The sequence below is a fragment of the Plecotus auritus genome, assembly GCF_963455305.1.
Source record: "Plecotus auritus genome assembly, chromosome: 6".
In the NCBI taxonomy this organism is placed as follows: domain Eukaryota; kingdom Metazoa; phylum Chordata; class Mammalia; order Chiroptera; family Vespertilionidae; genus Plecotus; species Plecotus auritus.
In genome coordinates this window covers 31960373-31987380 of record NC_137773.1, presented here as the reverse complement: position 1 = coordinate 31987380, position 27008 = coordinate 31960373, and the positions used below count along the sequence as shown (strand labels likewise).

The 27008-nt window shown below is 41.5% G+C and overlaps 1 protein-coding gene and 1 pseudogene across 2 annotated transcripts in view; both read right to left on the bottom strand.

The window, feature by feature from the left end:
* ETF1 (eukaryotic translation termination factor 1) overlaps window positions 1-15290 on the bottom strand; it is a 31939-nt gene extending 16649 nt beyond the window's left edge. Inside the window, exons 1-2 of the mRNA XM_080673776.1 lie at window positions 15148-15290; window positions 14883-14986 (exon numbers count right to left, since the gene is read on the bottom strand). Coding sequence (XP_080529902.1) covers window positions 14883-14968 — 86 coding nt within the window. The 5' untranslated portion in view covers window positions 14969-14986; window positions 15148-15290. The remainder of the gene's footprint in view (window positions 1-14882; window positions 14987-15147) is intronic.
* An 8420-nt stretch (window positions 15291-23710) lies between these two features.
* Window positions 23711-24192, bottom strand: LOC308251179 (large ribosomal subunit protein eL22-like; annotated as a pseudogene). Its single transcript has one exon. The product of its transcript is annotated as a large ribosomal subunit protein eL22-like (transcript).
* Between the last annotated feature and the right edge of the window lie 2816 nt (window positions 24193-27008).

The window sequence follows — 27008 nt, the reverse complement described above, 5'->3', positions numbered from 1 at the left end:
CAGCTCATGTTATAGCTCCAAATGTTGGTGTTTCTACTCAAAATCTAGAGGGCTGATTCATAACCTTTGTGATATTTTCCCCAAGTTGATTAATGACAGCATGGTGTTTGCTCTGCTGCCACCCCTTGGATAGGGGAGCAAGCATTCTAGTCAGACCAGAGAATCAAGCAAATGTATAATATGTAGCTACCTCTTATGACATAAATCTCCAAAATACCAAACCTGACCCATAGTTATTTCTTTATCTATATAAATGTTATTTCCAATATTCAAATCAAACTAAAATTTCACTGTAGGGCTGACAAACCAGAGTGAGCCAGAACAATCCCTTGCTTGTGTGTGCATACACAGGTGTGCACGTGCAGATACACACAGATACACACAGATACACACACACACACACACACTCTCCTATTAAGTCAGGTGTATCGCTCTCTAAACTCTTTTTACTTTTCACAGCACAACCACATTAAAGGAACTTTAAAAAACTAGGACGAAGTGCTAAAAATCAAAAGATCAGACATAAATAAAATTCGTTCCAGTTTCTGAACTAGATAGGAAAAGAATTCCCAAATGAAACAAATATTTTATTACAAAAAAGATCTTTACAGTCAGTGAGTGTTCTTTGGACCCTATTTTTAAGCAATCATATGCAACAAACTGCTTTTCTTCCAATAATTTATCTTTCTAGGCTTCTAAAGAGGGATTTCCAAAAAACTTTTCTGATAATTTTTTCTGAAGTTATGTTAAACCCTATAGGCTGAGAGGGAGAAAAGGAATTTGTTCTGGAAGTGGCTGGAAACATTTAACTTCAAACACAGTCTAGACTGTAGGTGCCACCTACCTGTCTCTACACAGGGATTGTCAACTTATGCAAATGTACAGTATGAAAATATGTAAGACAGGGAAAATGAAAGACAGATAAGTTTGAATACTGGCTTGTACTTCCTTTCAGATGAACAATTCTCAAGAGCATTTTTCTTCACCCTAGAGGCTCTTGGAATCTTTAGGGACCAAGGGAGTTATTTCTCAAAAAAGGGCTCAATTTCTAAATGCTGATGTGCTCTGATTTACAGAGTAGTTTCCTAGGAGATGAAACTAGCAAAAAGGTAATCAGTAGGGAGTGGTATGAGAAGGGGCTCCAAGAATAGCAGAAGCAATGGTTCATAACTCAGGAAACAAACAGGCACCAAAACACCCAAGGATGGAACATTTGAGAGAATTTGAGATCTTGCTCCCTGGCATATGTTGTCAGTATGGCTCAAATAAACGCTTATACTAAAACTAGAGGCCCATTGCACAAAGATTCGTGAAAGAATAGGCCTTCCTTCCCCTGGCTTCGCTCCTGGCCACACAGGAGCCTGCAAGTCCTCGCTCCTGGCAGAGCACCGCTCCTGTAGCTCCCTGCACCCCCACCCTCCCCTCATAACAGGCGTCCCGCCCCGCTGCTCTGCACCTGCTAATTAACCCACCACCTTTGTTGGGTTAATTTGCATACTCACTCCTGATTGGCTGATGGGCATTGAGGAAGCACAGTTAATTTGCACATTTCTCTTTTATTAGTGTAGATAAAACAAAAAAGATGGAAAATTTGAGGATAAAGAGGATGTTGGGACAAAATAATGGAGAGAACCCAAAATGCCTGAAGGAAATTTTTAAAGCAAATAACCATGTGGAGGACAAAGCAAGACCTTAAAAAAAGCAGCTACTGCCCAGGTGGTGTGGCTCAGTAGTTGGGCATTGGACCCATGAACCAAGAAGTCCCTGGTTCAATTCACGGTCAGGGCACATGCACAGGTCGTGGGCTCAATGCCCACTTGGGGGCATGCAGGAGGCAGCCCATCAATGTTTCTTTCTCTTCAATGTTTCTATATTTCTATCCCTCTCCTTTTCTCTCTCTATAAAAGCAATAAAACAATTTTTGAAGCATATTTAAAAAAAAGATAAGCAATGATTTACTTTCTACCATAGGTAAGTTAATAAGATATAGGCATTTCTTAAGCAACTTTACTGAAGAGTCACCAGAGTTGGGCAACCTTACACTCACATCCAAGTAACTTCTAGAGGGGACAAAGCAGTGAAGATACCAAAGAACATAATCTTGTTATAGGATGCCAACTAAATAATGGCTCAGCTGCCTGGCTGGAGTGGTTCAGGTGGTTGAGTGTTGTCCTGTGCACTGAAAGGTTGCAGGCTGAGAGTGCGTAAGGGAGGCAACTGATGGATGTATCTCTCTCAGATTGAGGTTTCTCTCTCTCTCAAAAAAAAATAAAGGTTCAGAAGTGTAGCTTGCCAAAAATTTGTTTGATAAATCTCTACCAAGTTGCTTAATCTGAAACACTACTCCAAGTTAGTCTTGGCCTTACTCCTGAATTTTGACTAATGTTCAAAAAATTACCTTTCGCCAAAACCGGTTTGGCTCAGTGGATAGAGCGTCGGCCTGCAGACTCAAGGGTCCCAGGTTCGATTCCGGTCAGGGGCATGTGCCTTGGTTGCGGGCACATCCCCAGTAGGGGGCGTGCAAGAGGCAGCTGATCGATGTTTCTCTCTCATCGATGTTTCTAACTCTCTATCCCTCCTCTCCCTTCCGCTCTGTAAAAAATCAATAAAATATATTAAAAAAAAAAAAAATTACCTTTCACTAGTTTTCCTTTGTGACTTTCCCTACCTCATCTGGGGTAAACACCGTCGCGGGTAACCTTTACTGAATTCATCTTTATTATAAGACACTTGACCGGTAAAGAGGAAATAAGTATTACTAAATGGCTCCCACTTTAGAAATTTAAAAGCTACTTTATAATTTCTGATGTTTTGTATCTTGGGTTTAATACAAGCAGATTAAAGTTTTCCCAGGAAAGTTTCCAAACACAATAAATACTCATTTACTCTACATGCAAGCCAATCAAATCGAAGTTGTTAAACTAGTTTGTGTAAATACCAAAATAAAACCAAGGGAGCTGAATACAAATTTCATTTTAAAGTACAGTGAACAACCCCAGGAAAGCACAAGAAATAAAGCCAAGGAGCTGTTGGCTACATATGCAAACTACACCTTTTTTAAATTTTAATAGTTTTCACCCACTTTTCTGCTTTGTCACTATATCCCTTTTCCAAAATCAAAGACACCCATTCCAGAGCTGGTGAATTATCAGGGACAGCAATGATCAACATGCAGGTTGTAAAAATTTGGCAAAGCAAGACACAACATATAACAATGTGCTAATGTAAGGCTTCCAGGGACCTCTGCTCACAGATTATTTTTTGTTCTCATTTTAGGGATCCTTTCCCTTATCAAAGAAGGGTTCATCAATGCTTCTACCCAGAGAACTAACTTCTGAGAAATAAAACAGCTGGGAGACAGGAGGAAGTAGTTGTAAATAGACTAAATATGGAGAGTAAATAAAACTAGACAAAACTCAGGAATAGAATTAAAAAACAACAAACAAACCATATAGCTGAAGTTTTTCTTTCCCTCACTCTCAAACAGACTGTTCAAGGAAAAGTCTCTCTCTCTAGGATAGGAGGGAGGTTAGGGTAGTCCTACCAGGTACTCATCCAATCCAATCATGGATCCTGAACACTATGAACATGGAAATATTTGTCAATGAACGGCCATGACTGAAAGGTCTCTAAGGAAGAAAACTCAAGGTAATTAGAGCAAAGCCTAGGGCTAGGTTGTAGTATCTTTTTGTATGTGTAACTTTAAAGAGTTCTAGCCTTTGGATACTAGGTGCCTTCTGGTCAGTCATAACAAGGAAATGTAATAGGCACTCTTTGACCTATAAGTATCTTAAAAAAATTATTTATTTTAGAGAGAGAAAGGGAAGAAAAAACACCAATTTGTTGTTTCACTTACTTATGCATTCATTATATGCTTCTGGTGTGTGCCCTGACTGAGGATTGAACCCACAACCTTGGGATGTCGGGACAACACTCTAACCACCTGGCCAGAGCTGACCTGTAAATATCTTATGAAAGCGCATCATCAACAATGCTTAAGAACACTTTAGAAAAATAGGTGTAAAAAAATGTGCTTCCCACCAGCTTGTCCACTGACCAATTTGCATGAGAACTCTGAATCCTTGAAGAGCTTTCTAAAAGTAAAAACCAAAACAAAACAAAAAAATCAAATACCCAAAGATTCCCCTGATCCCCTCTTCCTGTTTTCTAATTCAATAGCTCTTTTGTAAAAAAAAAAAAAAAGAAAAAAAGATTTCAGAGAGGAAGAGAGAGGGTGAGAAAGATACAAACATCAATGAGAGAGAATCACTGATCAGCTGCCTCCTACACACCCACTACTGGGGATTGAGCCTGAAACCCAGACATGTGCCCTGACCAGGAACTGAACTGTGATCTCCTGGTTCACAGGTCGATGCTCAGACCCTGAGCCAGGCCTAATTCAATAGCTCTTAAATAGGGAACATGAGGGTGGTGGTAACTGTGGGTAAGAGGGAATCTCAATTTTCAAATAGATTGATTCAAATAGAATCAGAAAAATTCTAATGCATAACTAGGATTGAGAATCATTGTGTCGGACTTGCTTCCTACACCTTTAAGCAAGAAGTCTTGGCCTGCTGAAGCCAGAGAGATTCTATGACTTCTCCTCCCCTCCTAAGGAGAAATTCAGAGTCCACTTGACTGCAGGTGAGCTGCTGTCATTTACCACAGCAATAACAACCAGTTAATTGTCAAGGCTCAGAGATGTCCAAATTTTTCCAGCTAGAACATTCATTCCCCATGAAATGCCCTGCCATCCATCTCATCATAATAGAATTACTTTTAGATTTGGGCCAGGAACATTTTATAGACTGCCTACTATATTCTCTGGTTGGGATTTAAAGTATATGCTCTCCAAGAAGCCTTCATCTCAATGCTTGATGACTAGCCTGAGGATTAAGGTTGCCACTATATCCTTTTCAGGCCCACGAAGCTTAACTTAAACCTCAGTTGCCCTGGTCACTCAGTTGGTTGGAGCATCATCCTGTACACCAAAAAGGTTTGATTAGGGTTTGATTCCTGGTCGGCCTGTATGGAAGGCACCTGATCAATGTTTTCCTCTCACATCAATGTTTCCCTTCCTCTTTAAAATCCATAAAAACAGCCGAAACCGGTTTGGCTCAGTGGATGGAGCATCGGCCTGCGGACTGAAGGGTCCCGGGTTCGGTTCCGGTCAGGGGCATGTACCTTGGTTGCGGGCACATCCCCAGTGGGAGGTGTGCAGGAGGCAGCTGATCGATGTTTCTCTCTCATCGATGTTTCTAGCTTTCTCTCCCTCTCCTTTCCTCTCTGTAAAATATCAATAAAATATATTTAAAAAAAAAATAAAAATAAAATCCATAAAAACATACCCTCGGTTGAGTATTAAAAACAAACAAAACAAAAATCATCAGATTATTTCTGGGAGTTGATAAGCTAGCCACATTACATGGATCACCAGCTGAAAATCAGCTCCTCTCCAATTCTTACTACCTTTGTCTTATTTTGTCTTCATCATGGGGTTTGCATTTTTCTTCTTTTACCAAACACATAAAGCTAAGTTAAAATTCTGAGACTAAAGCAATCTTTTTGATATGGGTTGAATATGGGAACAGAAAGGAAGGTGGTCATGAGTGAGCAAAGGTTTTAGAATCAGATAGATTTGGGTTCATGTTCTGTCCTATCTGTGTGACCTACAGCATATTACACAAATCTCTTTGGGCCTCAGTTTCTACTTAGTTTACAAGTTCATGAGGATCCAATTAAGATAATACATATCAAATGCCTAGCATGAGTAGTTTTCACTAAACGGTAACTAGATGCAACTCTAGCTCCTTGTGCCCTAGCCCCCCTAGTATCAGTCAGAAATCATCATCATCATAGCACAGGGAACAGACAGTTAGGTGGTGCTGAAGTCAATCTAAAGGGGGGGGGGAAGGGAGGGGGGAGAGGGAGGGGGGAGAGGGAGAGGGAGAGGGAGAGGGAGAGGGAGAGGGAGAGAAAGAAATGTTGACCTTGTGGCAGAGGATCACCTTTACTGGATCAGAGGACTTGCCAAATCTTCCAACAGAACAAAAGTACCAAGCCAAAAATGTAGTTCAAAACAATATGGCCAGCCCTAGCTGGTTTGGCTCAGTGGATAGAGCATAGGCTTGCAGCCTGAAGGATCTCGGGTTTGATTCCGGTAAAGGGCACTTGCCCTGGTTTCGGGCTCGATCCCTGGTGGGAGGCAAGTGATCAATGATTCTCTCTCATCATTGATGTTTTTCTCTCCTTCTCCCTTCCTCTCTGAAAGCAATAAAAAACAAAACAATATGGCCAGAACACCAGAAACTATTTTTAAATATATCATAAAGGAGTGAGATTCATTCCCCTCTAAAACTTTAAATAGTTATATTATACAAAAGCTTAAGTGGCTTTAGCCTATAGCAGTGGTCGGCAAACTGCGGCTCTCGAGCCACATGCGGCCCTTTGGCCCATTTGAGTGTGGCTCTTCCACAAAATACCACGGCCTGGGCGAGTCTATTTTGAAGTGTCATTACAAGAAGTTTAAAAAATTTGGCTCTCAAAAGAAATTTCAATTGTTGTACTGTTGATATTTGGCTCTGTTGACTAATGAGTTTGCCGACCAATGGCCTACAGCTATGGAATGGGGTCTGTATTTTGATACACACGTGAGCACTCAAACATCTGATGAATGAATAAATGGTTAATTCCTAACATAAAACAGCCTCTACGCTAGAGGACAGAATAAATCAATTGTCCCAAAAATTTTCAGTAGAAAGTTCATTTTAGTACCATCCTTAGCAGGATTACTCAGTTATTCAAACTCAAAATGTATATATCTGATGGAGCATTGCTTTTTCTACAAGTACAGACATTTATTTACTTCATCTTAAAAGAATTATAACAACTTTACAAAATTAACCTAGTGGAATATTCCACCAGGGAAGCAACAGAAGCTGGAAAATTTCTCTAGTGTTCTCACATCAGTGCAAAGTCAGGAGATATCAATCACAACCAGCATTAGGGACTCATTACCAGTGTTCTACACAGGACTCTATAAATGAAAATCTAGCTTCTATCTTTTTTGACCACTATGTAAGTACTATGCAAATAAAACAAAGCCATAGACTTCCTGTTAATCTTTCTAATATACAAATTAGCTTCTGGGGAGGGATTTAAAAGCAAGTTATTTCCCTCACTTGCTTTATGGATTCTCATTAGAAACAAATATGTTCAGTACCCAAGTTTTTCCTAGGATAGACTTGCAAACAGCATGCCTGTTTCCGTTTTATCTTTGCGCCTGGGTCTCAGCACACCTGCTCCTAGTAAACTCCAATTTCCTTTGACAAGAGTTTCTTTTTCTTTTTTTTTTTTTTAAATATATTTTATTGATATTTTACAGAGAGGAAGGGAGAGGGATAGAGAGTTAGAAACATCGACGAGAGAGAAACATCGATCAGCTGCCTCCTGCACACCTCCTATTGGAGATGTGCCTGCAACCAAGGTACATGCCCTTGACCGGAATCGAACCCGGGACCCTTCAGTCCGCAGGCCGACGCTCTACCCACTGAGCCAAACCGGTTTTGGCGACAAGAGTTTCTTTCAGAAAGGAATGGGAGATATTTCTATTCAGAAATACTAATCCAAGAGCAAGGCAGTATTATATGTTAGGATCACAGGCTTCGAAATCAGAAAAGTACGAACAGAATCTAGCACTGTTCCTTACTGTACTTCAATTTCTTCATCCAAGAAATGGCAGTAATAGCCTTCCTCACAGAGCTGTTGTAAGGATCAAAATGTATACTATTCAATTTTTCAGAAAACTAGTTTCATTACTTGATTAAAACACATCTCACCTGGCCCACATGGCTCAGTGGTTGAGTGTTGACTTATGAACCAACAGGTCAGGGTTTGATTCCCGGCTGGGGCACATGCCCGGGTTGCAGGCCCAATCCCCACTGTGGGGTATACAGGAGGAAGCCGATCAATGATTCTCTCATCACTAATGTTTTTACTTCTCCCTCTCCTTTCCTCTCAGAAATCAATATAGATATATATGAATATATATCTATATATCCATCTTTTGGTTTCTGACAATGTCCAACATGTTTATTTGAGACCTGAATTATCTGCTTATACTACACCTATTCAATGTGTACTGTGTTATTATGTACTTAATAATATGGGGCTGGAAATGGTTCATATCATCACACTAGGGTTATGTGTCAGACCACATTCTCACTGTATTACACATTTCTTACAAATGTCTATTGCCCAACTCACAACAGATGCTTGATGAAGTTTGTAAGCTGACTGGTTACCAGAAAAAATTCATTTGTGAGCTTTATTTTTCATATACCTAGATGTTAGTTTGGGGAAAACAATCTAATTTAAAAGGCCACAGATAGAGCATAAAAAGACAAATTAAAAAAAAAATTTAAATTGATTTCAGAGAGGAAAGGAGGGATAGAAACACCAATGAGAATCACTGACCTGCTGCCTCCTGCATGCCCCCTACTGGGGATCAAGCCTGCAACCCGGCCATGTGCCCTGTGTGACCTCCTGGTTCACAGGTCAATGCTCAACCAAAGTCACACAGGCAAGGTTGAAAAGACAAACTTTGTTTTGACTAGGATCATTCTGCTAAAGCTGACCTTAGAGATTCAAATGAAAATGTGAAAACAGAAGACATACAGAACCAGTATCTGCGTGACAAGAAGCAGTGTCAGGCATCTCAAAATGTCAAGCCTTCTGAACTGGGTAGGAAGGATGGTGACAAGAGTAAAAACAAAGCATATATTGGACGAGAAGCCACAAGTCTGAAAACTGGTGTTAAAATGAAGATTTAAAAAAAAAAAAATAAAAAAAAAAAATGAAGATTTAGCCCTGGTGGGTGTGGCTCAGCTGCTTGAGCAATGTCCCCTACACTGAAAGGTCGCTGATTTGACTCCAGTAAGGGCACATGTGGGAGGCAACCAATCAATGTTTCCCTCTCTCTCTCAAATCAATAAAAAAATAAAAATAAAGATCTATAAGTTGGGAGGGTTAAAAAAAAGGATAAAGCAAACATATAAAGGGTTATAAGGCACCTATTACATACAAATTAAGTAGATGAAAGAGAAAGGACTGGATTAAAACATAGAAAGCTTTAATGTCTATTTTAATGTTTTCATCTTTGTAAGAGAATAAAATTATGGCTTTTAATTAAACTCCATTATATTTTGGGTTGGGGATAAAAGCAAAACCATTCTTTTTCTTGATCTCCATTCATTTAGATTAAAGGAAGAAAATACACCTGTTCAGGAAAAATATCAAAAATAAGAAAAAAGGGAATTTTCCTTTTCTAACAGATAGTAGGCAAGGGTTCAAAGTGTGTCCAGTGGCAATAAGATAAAGTTGTTATTAGAGGGAACTTCATTATGCTGAGGACAGTGTCCCCAAATGAGAACTCTCATAATCTCTAACCTGATGCAAAGAAGAGCCTTGAAACTTCCTTATCCCTTCTCCCCCTCACTTAAGAGAGCAGGCTGCTGAAGAATTAAGAGCCACCTACAGAATGTATTCCAGGAGGTTCTATTCTGAGATACCTGGAGAGTAAGTTGGATTCAGAAGAAATTTCTGTTGTCCCAAATTCTCAGTTGGACAGTTCTAGCAGATCTAGGGAAAAGAGGCAAATTTTTCCTTCTGACTCTTCAATAGGATTAAAGACCATTTAGTCCTGCTATAAAACTGACATTTTACATTTTCTCACAACTGAACACCTTCCCAGCACCAGAGGCTGCAGTGTAGAGGACATTGCTCAAAGAAAATGGGCCCTTTGCTAAAAAGGGTCCAACTGGTGTGTGTGGGGAAAAGGTGGGAATGGGGGATAGCCACCTATAACCCACATTGCAAAAGGCCTTAACTGGTATTCTAATTAGGTACTCTTGCTTACCTAGGAGTGTGTCCAGAGTAGGCCTTCCTTTCCTGGAAGGATAAGTATATCTGCTACTACAATGAGAAGTCTGTCAAGAGTTGAAATTCAAAGAGAGTAATTGTTCATTAGGTTCACAGTGCATAGAACACCATGCCAGAATACAAGGGCTGTTAGGACAAGTTCAGAGTCGAGGCAGGCAGTCTGTGACACTTGAAGTGGACTGAGGAACACCACCACACTCTATCAAATATACTTTTATCTGCCCCTCTTCCCTTTACTACCTCTTAAATTCATTGCCTTGAGAACATTCCAAGTATTATTTAAGTTAATGTTTTTAATCAACAATTTTCACTTGAGGAAGGTATTCAAACACATTTAACATACGTTAACTTATTCAAATTATATTAACAATTTGTATATATTTTACTTGTCTATAAGATTTTTACAAAACCTGTTCAATGAGCTCTCAAAATTACTTTTAATTAAACACAATGTAAGAAATTTTGTGGAGATTAAAAAAGAAAGCATGTGGTATAATAAATAAATTTAGTTCTAGCCAGTTTGGCTCAGTGGAGAGAGCCTCCGCCTAGGGTCCAAAGCAGGGGTCCTCAAACTACGGCCCGCGGGTCACATGCAGCCCGCTGAGGACATTTATCTGGCCCGCCGGGTGCCGCTGCCTGTCCTGCTTAGCAGCCGACTCGTTCCGGGCCCGCAGTGCGCATAGGAATTTGTTCATAGTTTTTTTTTTAAACTATAGTCCGGCCCTCCAACGGTCTGAGGGACAGTGAACTGGCCGGCCCCTGTTTAAAAAGTTTGAGGACCCCTGGTCCAAAGGGTCCCAGGTTAAAGGCATGTACCTCGGTTGCAAGCCTTCCCCTAGCCTGGGCCCTAATCGGGGCTTGTACAGGAGGCAAACAACTGGTATGTTTCTCTCACATTAAGGTTTCTCTGTCTTTCCCTCTCTCTTCCACACTCTCTCTCTAAAAAAAAAAAAAAAAAAATCAATGGGAAAATATTCTCATGAGGATTAAAAAAGAAAGAAATCAATTTGGTTTTAGAATTCCTTGATGGGATTGTTTCTGTTATTCATAAGGAATCCCTTTGGGGCACACCTGGGTTTATGCTAATTAAGTGACTTAGGGTAGGGCTCCTAGATAGCTTCAGGATGGGGTTGGTTACCACCCATGGACCTCAAGGAAGGGGAAAAGAAAGTGGCATGCTGCAGATTATGTTCTATAAAATTCCTGAATAAAATGCACTGAACTTTAAATTCAAGTAGTGCACTCTAGGTCCACAGGGGCATAGTGCCCACACTCAGACCCTTCTGAACTTTGCAATATGTACCTCTTCATCTGGCTGTACATTTGTCTCCTTTGTATTATCCTCTGTAATAAACCAGTAAGCACAAATAAAGTGTTTCCCTGAGTTCTGTGGGCCACTGCAGCAAATTATTGAACCCCCAATTTATAGCCTGTGGGTCAGAAGTAGGACCAGGTTTTCAAGGAGAGTAGTTTTGTGGGATTGAGCCCTTTACCTTGTGGAATCTGATGTTAATTTCAGTGTCAGAAGTGAACTGAATTGTAGGACACTTGGCGGGTGATCACTAAGAATTGGAGTATTGCTTGGTATGGGGAAACCCCCCACATATCTGGTTATCAGAATAATTGAGAATAGAGAATAGTCTCTCATCCACCCCCACCCCCCCAAATCATATTTTGGGGCAGGAAAGACAGCTATATACAGCCAGGTAATTTCTACTTCCTTCAAAGTCTAGGTATCTACAAGTTATTTTTAACTAAATAGTAAGCTTTAAAAATGCCCAAAGACCATAGATGGCACCCAAATGATGTTTACAAACTGCACTGATCTTCAAACATGGATTTTCTGTCGGAGGGCTCATTATATCTGAAATATTCAAGGTTCCCTGCTGAAGATAAATGAACAATATATATTTCTAACACATACAGACACAACTTAAGAGTCCAAATTAACCTTGTCTGTTCCTCTGTCACTTTCACCATTGTCCTTGGATGGAATAGGCTCTGGTTATGATTTTACCACTTGAAAACTATAAAGCTTCCAATACTATTTCTTGCTGGCTCAGAAAACAAGGAAAAAACAGCAACCAAAATTCCCCACCTACCATTCACCTGCTTTAGTTTCTTATTCAGAATATCTGCAACCACCTTTCTATTCTCATGGCCCTAGTTCCAGTTTTGGCTTATGCACATATTTGTCCTCATTATACCAACTGTGGAGAATATACCAGGAGCAATCGTAAATCAAGAAGAAAATACCACTAACTTTAAGTGGGACTTAATGTCTCACCCAATTTAAATCAAGTTATACATGTAACACCCCATTCAACACAATTCTCTCAATCCACCTCTACCTAGTGCTAATAAGCACATAACCTGTTTTCTCCTGAAACCCAGATTGCCCCCCAAACACCAGCACACAGATTCATTTTGGCATTCAGTTTGTCCTTAAAGACCATTACATTTCCCCTTAAATATTTTAGCATTGGGTAAAGAAAAAGCATTCTCACTGTATACTATGATAATCTGAGTCTGACTGTAATACAACTCAGACATGAAAATACAATTTTGCTATTCCCAAAAAGAAATTGGTATGTACTGGAAAACCTCTGAGCCAGACAGAATAAACTTGTGACTCCTTTACTGATACCTAGAGATGGCCAAGATTTTAAATTTTCATGGGCTCAACCAAATCCTGAATAAAATCTAAGTAGGCAAAGTAGGACATGATTATCAACCACATTGTTTATTTATAGGAAGACTATTCCCCAGCTATTTTAAACAGCTAATTCCCGTTTAAAACTCCAAACTAACTCCATCACGTGGAAGAAAAGTTGAGTGTAAGAACTTCATTTAAACTTTAATGGCCAGATAGCTCACTTGGTTAGTGTTGTTATCTCAATGTGCCAGGGTTGGGGATTCGATTCCTGATCAGGGCACACACAGAACAATGAATACATGAATGTGTGGGACAACAAATTGATGTTCTTCTCTCTCTAAAATCAGTAAGAAAAAAATTAAACTTTAATAAACCCTGCTAATCAAAGGAATAAAGCCTTTAAAAATTTTAAAGGGGAGCTTAAAAGTTTGAAGTGGCTAGGAACAAATTTAAGAATAAGCTTCCTGAAGTAGTAGAAAGGAATGCTGTTACTTATTAAGCTGAGTTATTTTGTCAGTGTTACTTCATTTGGACATCAGGCAAATTATAGTTGTGAATTCATAGTCTAGACTTCTTCAGAGAATAAAATGTATATAAATTCTAATGAGTGAACCTGCTTCCAAATTAGAGAACAAATCTACAGGTCAGAGACAATTTTAAACAACACTGCAACAAGGGCAATTTATAAAACCATACTCAATTGCGGAATCCAAGTAACACAACAAAATATCCTAATGAAACAAAAGAACCCGGCTAATTCCTGGTAGTGTATCACAATGGGTCATGACCCATATTACCCCCTCCTGTACAGTCTTCTTACACGTGGGGAAAAATTATTCATTCTATCATGTGGCACAGAACTATCTGTGTTCAAATTCCTGTAAGATTACTAATCAGGTCTGAATATTCTATTAAAAAAAAAAAAAACTTAAAGAACAAAAAATAAGCAGCTATTTCAGTTCATATTAGAGTGAGCAAAAGCCCGTCACCAAACTTTCAGAAGTTTCATCCCAAGCGGAACTGTCACTAATTTATTAAGAACAAAAGACAATGGTAAAACCTGTCTTAACCGTGGGCCTTCCATGGAACTAAGCACACTTTAATTAAGAACTTAATTAACGTTATCATTGCAAATCTAACAATCAAGGACAAACGTGGGCTGGAAACCAAAATGTTCAATTCTTAAGCTGAAAACTTTCTTAATGGCCTGGGGCAAGTCACTCTTCTAAGAATACTCTGACACACAAATAAGTAATGTCCCAAACACTTTCTCCACCCCCCCCCCCCACTTCCTATAAGTAAAAAGTTTCCACCAGTGAGAAAGGAACAAAATAACTAGGTGAAAAAATAGAAATACCTGACACAGCTTCCCCAAACGAGTAACTTAAAAAAAAAAATTTTAAATAGGGCATACAGAGCTAGTTTTAAACTAGTTTACCCTTTCCACAGTGGACTCACCTATAATTTCTTATCAAAATTTACAAAAGGATACCCAAGCCCACCTAATTCAATTTTGAATTTCCGCAAGCATCAGGCACCTCTACCCCCAGAAGTTCCAGAGAGGCCAAAAGGGACCCTGATGTTGCAATTCATATCAACAACCCCGTATTCTGCATTTTTAGATATAGGTCGTTAGCCAAAACCTCCCTTACTCCCCCTCCCCGCACACGCTGGCATTTGCAGTTTATAGATGGGTCCTGGAATAGCTAAAACCAGGAAGCTCTGGACTACTTAGAGGATTTGGGGGAAGTCATATTGGGAGAAATCAGGAGATGTCAGAAAGAGGTTGTCCCTGACCACCTCTCCCTTCTGCCCCATCCAAACTTCACCCAACCGAGTCCCAGAAGCTCGAGAAGGAGAGGCCATTTTAATGAGGCCTGACTGAGGAACGTAAAGGGAGAGAAGGAAGGAAATCAGGGAAGGTAGTTTGGAAAGGAAGGCCGAACCCTTTCCCTCAACAGCACCCGAGTTGGGTGGCAGCACCTGGAGCTTGAAGAGGGAGGAGCTGGGTTCAAGGGCCTAGGAGGGGTACAAAAGTAGCAGTAGCCTGCCACGAGGGGGTCGAGTAGTCCGAGCCCCAGGACCGGGCCCCCCAAGCGGGAGAAGGACCCCTTCTCGGGCCAGTCGCATAGACCCTCGCCCCTGGGTCGGGGACAACTACCCAAAAGTCCAGAAGGCGGGAGTGACTAGTGCCTGGTTCTCCTCATCCGGCCATGCGGCGCGGGGGCGGCCATCCTGAGGGGTCCGGGTACCAAGAGGGCACTGGGGGGCCGGACGCAGCGCTCACCCGCGGGCCGCCTCCAAGCTCTTAATCAGCTTCTTGATCTTCCAGATCTCCACGTTCCTATCCGCAGCAGTGGGGTCGTCCGCCATCTTCTCGCCTCCTCCTCCCTAGAGCGGCCCGGCGGGGCCCGGAGACATCAAGACCACAGAGTTAGCGCCGCCACTGGGCAGAGCGGCCCCCTTCCTTGCCACCCCCGAGAGGCCCTCCTCTTTCCGCCCCGCGCGACCCGCCATGGGGGGTCGCTGGCCTTTCCCTCCCCCTGGTTCACCTAAGGGCCCAGTCCTGGGCGGCAGCGGCTGGTCCTCCCCGGCGGCGACTCCGCGGCGGCGGCTCTGACGTAGGACACCGGCTCCCTCTCTCCAGGCAGCTGCATGTGTTGCAATCCGCTCACATGGGGCCTGTGACATCACTTCCTCCGCCAAAGGCTGAGTGGAAGTCGGCGGACGGAAGGGAGGGGCTTGAGCGGAAAAGGGAAAGCTCTGCGCGCGCCGCGACTTTCCATTGGCTCTCTGCGCCGCGGCCTACAATAAGCTTGCGGATTGGCCACAGCTGAGACCGCGCTGCCTTGTGAGGTAAGACCGGGGGCGGGGAAGTACCGTCTTCCTTCCGTCCCGGTAAGCGGAGAGGAGGAAGCGAGCGGAATCCGGTGGCTCTCGCGAGGATTTACTCGGCGCCCCGCCAGGCTCGAATGGGGGTGCTTCTTAAAGGGCGAGGCACGTGGGTCCTCGTATTTCCGTCCCCCTCTTCTTGAATCGAATGGACTTCTGAGGGTAGGCGCTCGGGCCGGGACGCACGGTTTGAATTGCTCCTGAGAAGCCTCCGAGAGGCTCCTCGCGGCTCGACAGCTGACGAAGTGTTCCTGCCTGCGCCAGAGTGTTCAGACCCGGCCAGGTTGTCTGGATTAGGAAATTCCCCCGGCTGGTCCGGGACCCCGCCACCTACAGGGGCAAAAGAGGCACGTTCCTTCTCGCCTGAGTGCTAAGATGTGTTCACTTTGGACCCGGCACTTTGGGGGCAGGTGGGGAGGGGCTACCTGGGGTTTGAGACTTGATGTATCTGACTGATTCCATGAATAGTTTGGTCTGATCTGTTCAGAGTGGAGGTGGGGAGAGTGTTGAAGCAAAACGGGTAGTTATGTAAGTTAGAACCTGATCTTTTCGAGTAAGAACTTTTAATTAGCTACTTTGTCTCTCTTCACCTTAATTGGGTTTATTCAAATATTTGGCCGCAAACTGTGCATATTCGGTTTTCCTGAGGATACTGAGGGAAACCAGGTAACAGTGCCTACCTTCGTGGAGCTTTCAGTGTAGTTGGGTTTATAACCGCTCGTGCTTTTATGCTTTAATGTAATAAAATAAATAAGTAGAAATAAGTACTTCAGATTGCTGTGAGAGTAACGAAAGGGGGCCCAACTTTGCAATGAGACCCAAAGAATGGTTAGGAGTTTGTCAGGAGGGAGCCTGACACTTTTGAGGAACTTCAAAAAAGCCAGTGTGCTGGAGCAAAGTCAGGAATAGGGAGAGTGGCTTGAGAAGGAGGCAGGGGACAGATCGTGTAAGGCCTTGAAAGCTGGATTTAAGAAGTTGGCCTCTTAAGAACAATGCACAGCTTAACAAAGGGTTTAGAGATGGGGTGGTGACAAGAAGATATGGTTGTATTTTTAAGGAGATGGATTGGCTTGAATTGAAAAGAGCAAAAGTTGGAAGCTTAGAGATCATTTTGGCTGCTACAGTAATTCATGTGAGAGATAATTGTACCTTAGAATAGGGTGATGACAGTGCAAATAGAAGTGAATGATATGTGGGCTTAGCATGGATAGGATTGGATAATGGGTTGGATGTGGAGAAAGATACTGATATGGTTACATATACTGTATTTGTGTGGGCTTTGAGTCTTTTTTTGCATGTTATTGTAACTTTGTCCACACCTTGGAGTTGGGAGCATTACCCCCATTTCATAGATTGGGAAACTGAGGCAAAGAAAGGTACAACTTGTTTTTTATAATTCAGGCAGTTTAATTGTGCCCCAAAGCTTACTTGCCCAGTTGATGCAAATTTACCATCTCCTCATTTAGTATTGGAAATCAGTGTGTTAGAGGCAAAAGCTGGCATGGATCCCTAGTGGAAAAGATTTGGGAAGGATAGAACAGGGGTGCTATTTCCTTCAGCAAAGACAAGCCTGTTTAAATTTTTTTTTTAAATATATATTTTATTGATTTTTCACAGAGAGGAGGGGAGAGAAATAGAGAGTTAGAAACATCGATCAGCTGCCTTCTGCACACCTCCTACCGGGTATGTGCCCGCAACCAAGGTACATGCCCTTGACCGGAATCGAACCTGGGACCCTTGAATCCGCAGGCCGACGCTCTATCCACTGAGCCAAACCGGTTAGGGCTAAATTGTTGTTTTTTGTTTTTTTTTAAAATATATTTTATTGATTTTTTACAGAGAGGAAGAGAGAGGGATAGAGAGCTAGAAACATCGATGAGAGAGAAACACCGATCAGCTGCCTCCTGCACACCCCCTACTGGGGACGTGCCCGCAACCAAGGTACATGCCCTTGACCGGAATCGAACCTGGGACCCTTTAGTCCGCAGGCCGACGCTCTATCCACTGAGCCAAACCGGTTTCGGCTGTTGTTGTTTTTTTTAATTTAAATTTTTTATTGTTGAAAATATTGCATATGTCTGCTTTTTCCCCCATTGATTTCTCCCCGGCTGCTTGTGCCCTGCCGCATATGCCCGTGCCCCCTTACTGTCAATGTCCATTTGTTATGCTTATAGGCATGCATACAAGTCCTTTGGTTAATCTCTTAACCCCCCCCCCTCCCCCCCCCCCCCCGCACCCCACCCATCCTCCCTTGCCTTCCCTCAGAGGTTTAATGGTCTGTTCCAATGCTTCTGTGTCTCTGGATCTATTTTTGTTCATCATTTTTTGTTATTCATTATATTCCACAAATGGGTGAGATCGTGTGATATTTATGTTTCTTGGACTGGCTTATTTTGCTTAGCATAATGCTCTCCACGTCCATCCATGCTGTTGCAAATGGTAAGAATTCCTGCTTTTTTACATCAGCTTAGTATTCCATTATTGTAGATGTACCACATTTTTAACCCACTCATCAGCTAATGGGCACTTAGGCTGCTTCCAAATCTTAGCTATTGTAAATTGTGCTGCTATGAACATAGGGATGCATATATTCTTTCTTATTGGTATTTCTGATTTCTTGGGATATATTCCTAGAAGTGGGATTCCTGGGTCAAATGGAGTTCCATTTTTAATTTTTTGAGGAAAACTCCATACTGTTCTCCACAGTGGCTACACCAATCTGCATTCCCACCAGCAGTGCATGAGGGTTCCCTTTTCTCCACATCCTCGCCAGCACTTGTTCGTTGATTTGTTGATGATAGCCATTCTGACAGGTGTGAGATGGTACCTCATTGTAATTTTTAAAAAATATATTTTTTTATTGATTTCAGAGGGGAAGAGAGAGAAACATCAATGATGAGAGAGGATCATTGATCAGCTGCCTCCTGCACACTCCCTACTGGGTATCCAGCCCATAAGCCTGGGACCCTTCAGTCTGCACACCAAACCTGTCCACTGAGCCAAACCAGCGAGAGTCCTCATTGTCACTTTGATTTGCATCTCTCGAATGTTAGTGACTTTGAGCATTTTTTCATATGTCTCTTGGCCTTCTGTAGTCCACTTTTGAAGTGTCTATTTAGGTCCTTTGCCTATTTTTTGATTGGATTGTTTAACTTCCTTTTAAGTTGTATAAGTTCCCTATAACGTTTGGAGATTAAACCCTTATTGTAACATTGGCAAATATGTTCTCCCATGCAGTGGGCTCTTGTTTTGTTGATGGTTTCTTTGGCTGTGCAGAAGCTTTTTATTTGGATGTAGTCCCATTTGTTTATTTTCTCCTTAGTTTCCATTATCCTAGGACAGTGGTCGGCAAACTCATTAGTCAACAGAGCCAAATATCAACAGTACAACGATTGAGATTTCTTTTGAGAGTCGAAAACTGACTTCTGTGCATGGGCCACGAAGTTTCAATCGCACTGTATGTGCGTGCCAGCACGTGGTATTTTGTGGAAGAGCCACACTCAAGGGGCCAAAGAGCCGCATGTGGCTCGCGAGCCGCAGTTTGCCGACCACTGTCCTAGGAGATGTATCGGTAAAGATATTCCTACGAGATATGTCTGATATTTTGCTTCCTCTGGGTTCTTCTAAGATTTTTATTGTTTCCTGTCTTATGTTTAAGTCCTTTATCCATTTTGAGTTTATTTCTGTGTATGATGTAAGTTGGTGAAGACAATCCTTTTTAAATGGGACTATGACCATTCAGTGTCCAGGAGGAAACTCCTATGATATAAGGGTAATTTTTAAATGCCATATGGCGAGAATAGAATATATAACCTCTCAAGGCATCGTCCTCTGAAAAATGAAGGATTTGTACTTGATGACCTCAGAATTTCTTCCCTAGAGCTAATGTTAGGTAATAAACCTAAATACTGTTTTGGGTATAGATGACATTCCTATTCGGTGAGGGTGGGGAGAAAGGAGAGGGATGGATTATTTTGATGTTGAAAACACCAATCAATAGCAGCTTGAGAATACAGTGCTGTTAGGTACAGAGATAGTTGATTGCTAATCTGGAGGCCAGTTTGAGTAGCCAAGATGAAAAAGACAGGGAAGGGATGGTTGTGGGCACTTCAAAAAAGCTGGTGTTCTAGAGTAAAGTCAGGAATGGGGAGAGTGGCTTGAGAAGAAGGCAGGAGGACAGATCATGTAAGGCCTTGAAAGCTGGATTTAAGAGGTTGGCCTCTTAAGAACTATGCACAGCTTAACAAAGGGTTTAGAGATGGGAGGTGACATGGTTTCCAAACTATCCCACCTCCAAGGTATAGTCAGAGGCTATACCCTTTGACTCTTCTGTAATTTGATGGGGTTGAGGAAAAACTTCGGGAACTACAACTAAGTCACTTCTTAACTTAAATCTCGCAGAATCTGAATTTTTTTATCTGTAAAATGGGGATGCTGCCTATTGTGTGGAACTATTGTTGAATAAATAACTTGTGTAGTGCCTAGTATCATTTACAGCAAGCATATGTCATCAATGAATGTTTTCTTTATAGTTTCTCCTAGTTTGTTCTGTCTTCCAGGACCTGTGACTACATACTTCATCATTCTCCTGCAGAAAATAAAGTTGAGAGAGCAGAGCAGAGAGAGCCAGTAAAATAGGTCTTTGGGATCTTTTTCCCTGCTTCAATGGCTGGTGTGTTAGAAATTTGGAATTTTTCAGAGTTGGGATTTAAAATATTGGGTGTTTTTTTTTAAAAAAAAATATACTTCATTGATTTTTTTACAGAGAGGAAGGGAGAGGGATAGAGAGATAGAAACATCAATGAGAGAAATATCCATCAGCTGCCTCCTGCACGCCCCCTACTGGGGATGTGTCCGCAACCAAGGTACATGCCCTTGAATGGAATCGAACCCAGGACCCTTCAGTCCGCAGGCTGACGCTCTATCCACTGAGCCACGGCCAGGGCAATATTGGGTGTTTTTATACCCAAACTATATTGGTAAAATGAATAATAGTGATATGTGGGTTTTCTCTGCCCCTGATCCATTAATCAAAGAATTTCATATAAGATTTAAGAAAGAAAAAATGTTTCTGTGCCTAGAAAAATAAATAGCTTGAAAAATCTAGATTAGACTACCTCTGAAGTGCTTACAATTTCACAAAGTAGATTACAATCTGTAGTCTGAAGTTCCTGCTGTACTTAAGCATATGAATTTGAGGAATGCAGTTCTGAAAATTCTATTATTTTAAAAAAATATATGGTTTTATTGATTTTAGTAAGAGGAAGGGGAGTGGGGGAGAAACATTGAAGTGACAGAGAAACATTGATTGGTTGCCTTACACACCTGACTGGGGATCAGGCATGTGCTCAGTTGGTGTGGCTCAGTTCGTTGAGCATTATCCCGTGCACTGAAAGGTTGCTGGTTTGCTTCCCCGTCAGGGCACATGCCTGGCTTGTAGGTGCAATCACTGGTAGAGGGCATGCAAGGAGGCAGCCGATCGATGTTTTGCTCTCACATGGATATTTCTCCTCTCTTCTTCCTTTCTCTCTAAGAAATCAATAAGAAGTCTTAGGGAAAATTTTTGTGTAAGTTTTGTATAAAACACAGCTGCTTAACTTTGGAGGGCAATGTGTGTGAAAGTGATTTGAAATAGGCAAGTGTTAGGTAGCAGTGGTGAAATCTAACCCTTCAGTGGGATGGGAACTACAACTAAGGAATGGCTGCAGTTTCCTCTTTATATGATCAAACATCTTTAAGAATAATTAGCCGAGTGAGATTGAGCCATGCCCTTGGACCATCTGGGGAGAAAGTGAATGCTTAATGTTTTCAGTAGTGCCTTTTTGACTCTAGAGAGAGTCATAGAATACCTAGACAGATGCTAATCTTTTAGTTCAATTCCATAAATATTTATTGTGTACCATTCTTCTGTCTAGCATTGGAATGAAAATGCTGAAAAGTTTTAGAAGCAGTACAGTCCTTAAATTTACAGACTTTTTTTTAGAGGAAAAAAGGATGTAGGAAAGTTAAATAGATGACAGTATAAAAGAAGTAGCTGTTTACAAGATTGAGGTAGAAATGAATTAAGATGAGCCTGAAACACCTTGTTATATCAGTAAGAAAGGAAATTAACAAATGGATGGAGTATTTTCTTTACTGTACTTTTATTACCCTGATAGACATTTTTTATTGAGGTATAACTTTTTTTTAAATATATTTTTATTGATTTCAGGGAGGAAGGAAGAGGGGAGAGGGAGAGAGAGAGAGAGAAACAGAAACAGAAATATCCATGATGAGAGAGGATCACTGATTGGCTGCCTCTTGCATGTCTCACACTGGGGATCGAGCCCACAACCTGGCATGTGCCCTGACCAGGAATCAAACCAGTGATCTGGTTTGAAAGAGGAAGGGAGAGGGAGATAGAAACATCAGTGATGAGAGAGAATCATTGGCTGTTTCTGATTAAGCCTGCAACCCGGGCACGTGCACCGACAGGGAATTGGACCGTGACCTGGTTCATAGATTGATGCTAAACCACTGATCTATGTGGGCTGGGCTAGGCTAGTATACCTTCAATGAAGTTGGAGATCTAGGTAATGATCTGCTAACATCACAATAGAGCCAACCAGAATCATGTGCTCTGGCCACCTGTTCTTGTGAAACAACTGAACTTGAGCCCTGGCTGGTGTGTTCAGTGGGTAGAGTGTCAGCCTCAGGACTGAAGGGTCTCAGGTTTGATTCCCGGTCAAGGGAACATACCTGGGTTGGGGTTGCAGGTTTAGTCTCCAGCCCCGGTTGGGATGTGTGCAGAGACAACTAATCAATGTGTCTCTCACATTGATGTTTTTCTTTCTTGCTCCCGGCCTCCCCCCCCCCCCCCAAAAAAAAATAATGAACGGGAAAAATATCCTTGGGTGAGGATTAACAACAACAAAAAGAACAAAACACCTGAACTTGAATCAGATCAAATGGATGGAAGAACATGTTAAATGACATTTACAGGAATGTAGTCTGTGCAATATAGAATGTAGGAAATTATGGACCCAGTGGCCCATTTTCTTCAACAAATAAATTGCAAAGCTGGGGAAAAGAGGCGAGGAAACTTATACTTTGAGAGACTTAGGGAACATATCAACCAGTAGAGGGTGTGGCCTTTATTTGGTTCCTGAGTCTTGTAACAGTTGAAAAAGTCATGAAACAATTTGGAAAATTTGAACATTCAAGTGTTTGTTATTAAGGAGTTATTCAATTTTTTTTAGATGTGATCAAACTATATTTTATAGAAAAATCCTTTTAGAAGTACCTAATGAAATGTTAGAGTAAAATTATGATTTCTGGAATTTGCTTCAAAATAATCCAAGGGAGGGTGGGGAAAATAAAACTTACAAGTTGCTGAATTGAACATTAAACTTTTGAAAAATACGAGTGTTAAGAATTTGAGTGAAACAGCCAGTGTGGACTGAGGGAGCAAGGCTTCATGGAAAAGGGTAGACCAAGAATTCTTAAGAAATGCAGAAGCAAGATTGAGGAGATGGCAAAGGGGATGGGGACCAGGAGGGTATGACTTGAATTTAAGTCAGACCAGTAAGGTAGATTGATTTCCCGTTTAGGAAATCTACTAGAGGCCCAGTTCATGAATTTGTGCACATTGAAAGGAAATTAATTAGATTTTTTTTTTTTTTTTTTTTACAGAGAGGAAGGGAGAGGGAGGGATAGAGAGTTAGAAACATTGATGAGAGAGAAACATCGATCAGCTGCCTCTTGCACGCCCCCTACTGGGTATGTGCCCGCAACCAAGGTACATGCCCTTGACCGGAATCGAACCTGGGACCCTTGAATCCGCAGGCCGACGCTCTATCCACGGAGCCAAACCGGTTAAGGTAGAAGAAATATTTTAATATTGCTATTTGCCCTTTCTCTGTAATAGAAGTGTCAACCAACTTCACAATCAACAGTGAGAGATGGAAACACACACATGCGATTGGCGCCAGCAAGAGCTTTATATATATAGATAAACTTGCTTAATTAGACCTGCTTTCTGATTTAGCTCAACTTTTTCCAGCCCAGTGAAGCACCCCAACTTCTCTTTCAGGTAATTGTCAGCAACACAGCAGTAAATATCAACATGAAGCAGATTATTATTGTAGATCACACAGGAAGAACAAAGGGTGAAATATTTAACTGTAGCAGTGTTTGACTATATTCTGTGTAGTGAGAAAACCTGAAGTCATTTTCAAGGTCCACCATTTCTTTTTTTTTTTTTTTTTTTTTTGGTTCCCAAGTTTTATTTAAGAACTCATACAAAATTTGCCAGATAAATGAGCTTTAATCCTCATCTTCCTCCTCTTCTTCATCCTGGTTTATCTGGAAGTAACGCAATTCGTAACTCTCTTTGCTGTTAGCAACTACGCGCAACCAGTCACGTAGGTTATTCTTCTTCAAATATTTTTTGGTGAGATATTTCAAATACCTTTTGGAAAAAGGCACCTCAGACGTCCCAGTGATCTTACTCTTGCTTCTTTCAATGGTTACAACCCCTCCGCCGAGATTCCCAGCTTTCCCGTTCACTTTGATTCTCTCCTGAAGAAACTGCTCAAAGTTGGCAGCGTCCATGATTCCATCTTCTACGGGGTGGGTGCAGTCCAGCGTAAACTTCAGAACCTGCTTCTTTTTTTTTTGCCCCCCTTCGCCATGAGCTTTTTCATGGGAGCCATGGCGGCCGCGGAGGCAGAAAACAAGGTCCACCATTTCTTACTTCTTTTCAGTTGGGTCAAGTTTCTAAACTTTCCAAATCTCCATTTTCCAACTAAAGAAAAGAAAATAGGATTCTACTGAGTCTCCTATCTACCTACTCCAGAACTTCTGTGAGGATCAAATGAGATAAGGCACGGGAAAACACTTCACAATTTAGTTAAAGTGTAAAATGTTTGCACCTTGCTACAAAGCAGGTCATGCTCCTGGGTTGAAGAAACTCCAAGGAGGCTAGTCGTTAGGGAGAGGAAGTCAGGCGTTGCTACGTGATGTCATTACCTGGTGCCCACAGCCACCGTTTCCAGGCTGGGCTGGCCTGTGGGCCACATTTTGGTGGGCTGTTGCTCGTGGTGGTGGGGCCTGTGTCCCACTTGGGGGAAGCCAAGTGTTGCTTTGCTGGTGCCAGGTCCGCGGTGCTGTTTTTTTGTAAATGGCCAGTGTGCGTCATGGCAGCTCCTGCATTGAATGGCTGCTCCTGGTGGTCAGTGTGCGTCACAGTGACCGGTCAGATGGTCAGAGGGACACTTAGCATATTAGCCTTTTATATATATACAGATGGTTTTTAACCTGGTTTTTTTTTTTTCAGTCATAGATTCCTTCAAGAAATCAATGGCTCATTTTCCCAGAAAAAATAATATTGTGCCCTAACCGGTTTGGCTCAGTGGATAGAGCGTCAGCCTGCGGACTCAAGGGTCCCAGGTTCGATTCCGGTCAAGGGCATGTACCTTGGTTGCGGGCACATCCCCAGTAGGGGGTGTGCAAGAGGCAGCTGATTGATGTTTCTCTCTCATCGATGTTTCTGACTCTCTATCCCTCTCCCTTCCACTCTGTAAAAAAATAAATAAAAAATATATTAAAAAAAAATATTGACCATTTTGCATTTTATAATTAGTGGTTTATGGACCTCCTGAAGTCACTTGTAGACTGCCTATCCCTCATCCCCATTGCCTTAAATCTCCACATTCTGGGTTAAGTGCTATAAGAACCTGTTTTAAGAGCCTGTGATTTAGATGGAACATTTTATTTCCTTGTTTCCTGATCTCACTCAGAGTTGAAGCTTGTAATTATTAAAGGCTGGTTCGGCTGCAGCATTCTTATTGTGAAGATACCTTTGCTTCCTGACTTGCTCCTGCAAATGGATTTGATGATGCATTGTATATGGCTTACCCATGTGGAGTTGCTGATATTTAGTTGTTTTTGACTTATTGAAATGGCTGTTTCAGTGGTTTTCTGTATAATTGCTAAATTATCTCTTTCATGCTGTTCACAGGTTGAGTAATGTACGTCACCGTCTAACACCTCTATCTAGGGCTTTCACTTATTTTTTTTTTAATATAAATTTATTTCAGAGAGGGAGAGGGAGAGATAGAAATATCAATGAGGAGAATCATTGATCAGCTGCTTCCTTCATGCCCCCTACTGGGGATTGAGCCCACAACCTGTGCATGTGCTTTGACCGGGAATCGAACCCGGGACCCTTCAGTCCACAGGCCAATGCTCTATCCACTGAGTCAAACCAGCTAGGGCAACTTTCACTTATTTCATTGTTCTGATATTAGAGGGCAAGAAAGGAAGATACAATGCCCTTACAAAGCAGCCTTAGGACTGGAGAATGCAGTTGCGGTGGTATCTGAAATACTGAAGGGTTTTTGCTTGAAGCAGTTTATTTCCAAAATTTGAGTTGTCTCTTCATTTCCAGTCTTGTCATGTACCATCTATAAGAACTTGCTTTTATCTTTACTGCTCCTCGTTGCTATAGATAGAATCTCTAGTATAAGTGTTAAAATTAAGCCACTCTCACAGATTACTTATTAAAGAATTCTTTGTAATGAAGTGTGGAACAAAGCACAGAACTGACATCTCATTTTCCCTGGTAACTCATGCATTGGTAAAGACACATGCCTAGCCTTGTCTGGGTGGCTTAGTTGGTCATTCCTTGTACCAAAACGTTGCAGGTTTGATTCCCAATCAGGGCACATACCTAGATTGCGGGTTCAGTCCCCAGTCAGGGCAAGTCTGGAGGCAACCAGTTGATGTTTCTTCTTTCATATTAATATTTCTCTGTCCCTCTCTCAATAAAAAAAGACACAATGCCTATGTGGTATTCCTACCTGACTCTGAATGCAAGGCAATTATATGAATTCAAACAAAGGGCCATTCTGCAAAACAAATGGCCTGTACTCTTAAAAAATGTCATTGTAAAATAAAAAGGCAAAGGAACTATTCTTAGATAAAAGAAAACATAACTAAATGCCATATGTACTCTTTGATTTGACCTTGTATGAAAAATGTTAGAGGATAGTATTGAGACAATTAGGGAAATATTAATATGGGCTACATATTAGGTAATATTATTATATCAGTGTCAAGTTCCTGATATTAATAGCTGTAGGGAGAAGGTTCTGTTCCTACAAGATGTGTGCTGAAATATTTTGGTTGAAGTGTCATGTTCAGAAAACAAACAGAAAAAGCACGCAATACCCGGTCAGGGCACATTCAAGAATCAGTGAATGCATAAATAAGTGGAATAACAAATCAATGTTTCTCTAAAAACCCAATAAACAAAAAATTTTAAGTTGAAAAAAGTTGAGGAAAAAGTTAATTTTACCTGGGTAAAACTTTAATAATCTATAATAATAAAAGCAGAATATGCTAAATAGACCCGATGTCCTTCCAGACGAAGCCAGGGCTGCAAGGGGAGCCCAGGTCCTTGGGTGCCAGAGGGAAGCCAGTGCTGGCAGCTGGGGGAAGGCCTACTCTTGCACGAATTTCATGTATCGGGCCTCTAGTA